This window comes from Dipodomys ordii, unplaced genomic scaffold (assembly GCF_000151885.1).
Source record: "Dipodomys ordii isolate 6190 unplaced genomic scaffold, Dord_2.0 Scaffold23, whole genome shotgun sequence".
Classification (NCBI taxonomy): domain Eukaryota; kingdom Metazoa; phylum Chordata; class Mammalia; order Rodentia; family Heteromyidae; genus Dipodomys; species Dipodomys ordii.
Genome location: NW_012267239.1, coordinates 12205524 through 12210358, shown reverse-complemented (window position 1 = coordinate 12210358; position 4835 = coordinate 12205524). Strand labels below are relative to the sequence as shown.

The 4835-nt window shown below is 52.5% G+C and overlaps 1 protein-coding gene across 1 annotated transcript in view; it reads right to left on the bottom strand.

Moving 5' to 3' along the window:
- Positions 1 to 4835, bottom strand: part of Ryr3 (ryanodine receptor 3) — a 273574-nt gene that overhangs the window by 145729 nt on the left and 123010 nt on the right. The window contains exon 31 of the mRNA XM_013014307.1: positions 2018 to 2183. Within this exon, the coding sequence (XP_012869761.1) occupies positions 2018 to 2183 (166 nt within the window). The remainder of the gene's footprint in view (positions 1 to 2017; positions 2184 to 4835) is intronic.

Genomic DNA, 4835 nt, shown 5'->3' with positions numbered 1-4835 from the left:
GGGGGAAGGGAGTACTGGGCGGGGGGGGAGTACTGGGTAGGGGGGGAAGCTGCACAGCACCCCCTCTTGGACCCCAAGCTCAACCCTGGAGCTCTGAGCTCTTCCTGGAGCAGGCAAGCTGCTGCTGCTGCTGCTGTGAAGGCCGTATCTGGTTTTGTGTGTATTTTTATTTCACGGATGTTTGTAGATCATCAACGTCCAGCCAGCCTTCCACGTTATTAGTGCTAGAGTTCACCGCAGCTCAGGGAGGACCCTTTCCGCTCAGCTCATGTCAAATGTGAATGGGAAAAGCCAATGGATTCTGAAGGACAGAAGTGGATGTACAGAAGACATGTTCCAAGAGGCCTTCGGGGGGGCAGAACTGTGACAATACCGTACTTCCTTCCTCAACGCTGGCCTCGTGGGCGTCCTTTGCTGACCACGGGCAGTTGGGCTGGACTGGCCATGTGCAGTGACACCAGTCTCTTCTTTACCACAGAGAAGCAGCGCTGCGCATGCTGCGCGGCACAGCAGCAGAGGCTGGCTCCGGCCCTGGGGAGGGCGGTCCCTCCGGCCGGTCTCCGTCTGGTCCCCACTTCTCCAACAGCAGCACACACAGCGGCTGCCAAGAGGCTCTTCAGTTCCAAAGCTGTGGCCTACAGCAAGCTGACGAATCAGGGCTTTGACTCGGGACAGTCTCTGTTGTCTAAACGGATGACCCCGGAAGATGCTGGCTTCCTTCATGGCTCCTCTCATGTCGCTCTCCTGCTCAGAAACCTGCAGTAGCTCCCTCTTCCCACCCACAGAGCGAGCCTCTCCACCAAGAAGAGCCGCATGCTGTCTGCCCACTGATGGATCGCATTCCCCATCGGCACGAGGCCTCAGGGGCCACCTCCACGCAGAACACTGGAAAGTCTCTCCCTGATCAACAGTTTTACAGCTGCTCTTGAAGGGAACACACTCTTCCTTTTCTTAGCACTGACTTCGCCTCCACGTACATTTCTGCTCCAAAGTGTCAAGAATATTTAGCACGAGAGTTTAACTCCTTAAGGTGGCATTTCCCATGGTGGGCTCTGTGGAGTTCCCGGCTCAGACACTATTTCTTTATTGTTAAGGTTAACAAAACACTGTCTTGGTCAAATAACTGGAAACGTGTTTGGCCACACCGGATTCTTTCTGAGGTATTTTTCAGAGCTTTTCATGTTCTAAGCATTCAGCGCAACGTGTTCCCAAGCCCACCTGGCTCCCCCTGACGAGGAGACAAGAGCTTTTGTGTTTACAACAGGGAGGTACATGAGTGTCACCGCAGGTTCCCTGAGCAGTTCTGTGGAAGTTCATGGCCCACGAAATAGGAAAACAAATTTATATAAATACATTTTAAGAGGTCACGTAAGAAGACTGCAGCGCTGGTGGCTCACACCTGTCATCCTAGCCACTCAGGAGGCTGAGATCTGAGGATCATGGCTTGAAGCCAGCCCAGGCAGGAAAGTACATCAGACTCTTATCTGCAATCAACGACTCAGAAAAATCCAGAAGTGGTGCTGTGGCTCAAGTGGTAGAGTACAAAGAGTACAAAGAGGCTTAGTGCCCAGGCCCCGAGTGCAAGTCCTAGGACACACTGGGGGGTTATTAACAACCTTTTTCAGAGGGACTACATGATCAGTCCATTTCTTTTGGTTTCTACTTCGAGGATCTACATTTCCTAAAGCAAGAAGCTTTTCTGTTTGCATCTTGCATCAGGAAGCAAAGCCTTTACAGAAATACTGATGGATTAAATTAATAGTCTTGGAGCTCATACGAAAGAGAATTCTTCTCTTCCTCTAGAAGGATGGCCAGCATATCTGGTCAACAAATAAATGTTTTCCCTCAGTACAAATCAGTCACTGTGTTCTTGTTTATTTGTGGCCCTCACTGATTCACACTGTGTGTGTGTGCATGCGTGCGCGCACGCACACGTGTGCTGAACGCAAGTAGGAATGAGCAACACCACCCCCAGCCCGGGTCTGAGATGCCAGGGCCCCAGGCTCCCGTCCCTCACCTGGTAGCAGGTGCTGAGCTCCTTTCCGTTAGCCGAGAAGGACAGCATGCCCATCGCCAGGTCCACAAGGCAGCTGATCTCCAGGTCCACATTGCTCCGAGTGGGTCTCTGGGAGCTGGCTACTACGTCCCCGCCCCAGACCATGTAGCAGTTGCTGCGTTTCACACTAGGAATCAGAAAGAGAGAGGGGAGGGGGAGGAAAAGTGTCAGAAGCTGGTCTAGTATTTTGTGAGTGAGACTCAGGAGTAAAACCTGACAGACCATCCTGGGTAGCTTCACAATCAGCTCCACCCATTTTTTTTCTTAAATGAATTCGTTCAGCTGCAAACTAACTTATTTAGGCCTGAATCGCTCCGTGTAGAGAGAGGATGATCTAGTAGACCACCTCCTTATGACCACAGTGAGCACGTGACGGTTTCACCTTGAATTCACCTTCACGACACGGTAATGAGGATGGCAGCAATTCCACTTCAGGGTGGGATTCAAGGCACAGAGGTAGCGATCGACTTAGGCAGCTTAAATAGAGACTTGGTATGGAAGGCAGAAACAACCCGGCTCTGAGTTCCAGTCCAGCACCTAGGACAAGAGGCTACAGTACCTGAAAGTCCCTTTGTTGGGATGGCCGCCTGCGAAATGGGTTGCTTGTCTCTGATGGCCTCCCACCATCCCCATCTGCTCCCCTCAGCCCTCAGGGCTTCCTGGAGGTCTGGGCGGGGTTCTGTCTCACCGTCTGTCTGCCTCCTCTCAGATTGTAAGATTCCACACCAGGATTTGACATTTAAAAAGGAAACAGCAGCAGTCACAAAGCTTTTAAGGCTCTAAAGCCTAATTCCTGTCTCAGGGAAGGTGGTGCTGGGGATTAAACCGACGGCCCTGCACGTGGTAGGCACGTGCTCCACCACGGAGATCCACCCCAGCAGCTCTGCTCTAACTGCAGGATTTCCCACCACCGTGAGCTTTGGGGGATGTGCCAGGGCCAGGGAAAGTCCCAGAGGCCCTCACAGCGGGCATCTGCCTCCTAAGCTCATCCTGGAGCTCACCTGAGGGATCTGGCTCCTCGAAACGACACCACAGGACTCCATCATTGACGTCTGAGGGGCCCCTTCTAACACACTAGGGTAAACGCCGCGTAGCTCAGTGTGGCTATGGGTCGCACCACAGCCGTGCGAAGGCCAGTAGTGTGCGTTCAGCACTGCAAGGTGGACGGAGCCCAGGCCACCACACAGCTTCACGGCTGCTTCACGGCTCTGACTGCCGACCCCGTCCCAGAACTGCCTTCGGAGGCTCCAGATTCCCTCTGACTCCCCCGAGTGTACTTCCCTTCCTTCCTTCCCTTCTTGGGTAATAATTTTTTCTCTCTCTCAGTATGAATGTCCTTAGGCAGTGGCTAGTAAAAGCTGTGTCGTCCGAAGGGTGAGAGCCACTGAGAGGCGTCTGTAAGTGTCAACCTGCAGCCACACCGTTACTGCGTTCAGGGATTCAATTATTGGATTAATAAGTACTGACGGCATGCAATGTGCAGCAGGAGGCTCCAGGCATAGTTTAAAGGGTCCAAATTAAATATACCCTAAAACATTTGAAGATCGATCCTGTGGTTACTGCTCATTATGTAGGACAAAGAACTAAGAATTACTGAGCACCTGCCGTATACTAGGTCTTGCTCTAAGAGCTAACATGTCAGTTAATTTTCACCATCAGTACGGTCAGTAAGGTTCCGATAGATCAAGTCGTTTGGTGTGGCAGAGCATCAGCAGTAAGCCAGGGGAAGAGGATGGCTGAGGAACAAACGCTGAGCTGGTCAATTGCCTTCACAAAATGTGTTTTTCCAGCTTAAAACATGCATTGCTTATAATATCTATTCCAGCTTTCACAACAAAATGGCATTCAATAAGTAATAGTAACAACTAATAATTTGTTGCGTGCTGGGGAGCAGTACTTCATAGGCATTTTTCTATGAATCAAGGTGCTTAACTCTCACAGTACTCTGGGATTCGAAGCATTCTTCTCATCTCGTAGGTAAGGAAAGCAAACTGACTGGCTCAAGTTCATTGCAGGGAAACACTGGGATGGAGGTTTTGACTGAGAAAGCATCCAGGTTGTTTTCAGAGCCGGTGCTGCTGGGTCTCTCCTGGTGGTGACTGGCCACTTGGCTTAGATGTGCCAGTCTTACCTGAAAAGCACTGACTACTAAGTGTTCCTGACGGGCCGGGGGAAGGCTGGCCACCTCTCTTGCCCCTCAGTAGGTGTGCCCCACAGGGGCCACAAGGCCTGGTCTGCTAGGGCACCCGGCCTGGCCCCGGCAGCAGTGCGGGCCCACAGCGGGAGGCGGAGGTGGACCCAAGCGAGCGTGCTGTAAAGGGCTCTGATTCCTGCAGGTGGACCCAAGCAAGCGTGCTGTAAAGGGCTCTGATTCCTGCCTGCTGGTTATTTTTCCATGAATTGATTACACCTCCTTCATCTCCAGCCGCATCAGCTCTCAGGATGACGAGTCCTGAACTGGTCAGCCACCATGTGCTGCACCCCTCCCTTCCTCCCTCCTTTTGCTGAACTGACTTCTCTCGAGCACCCAGGCATTGCCCTGTATCGTTCTGATGCTGTAGTTGCCTGGTAATGGTGAAGAAACTCAGATAAAGCCCTCTCTGTGGCTTCCAGCCCTGGGTCTTAATGTATACGTGTGATGACACTGTACCCCTTCCCCCATTTTCCCATTTTCCTCCATGCCACAGCACACGCTCCCTCCTGCTTGCTTACTCCAGGGCTGCAGGCCTCTGCTTTCCCTCCGAGACGGCCGGGGCGGGGCGGGGCGGGCCGGGGCGGG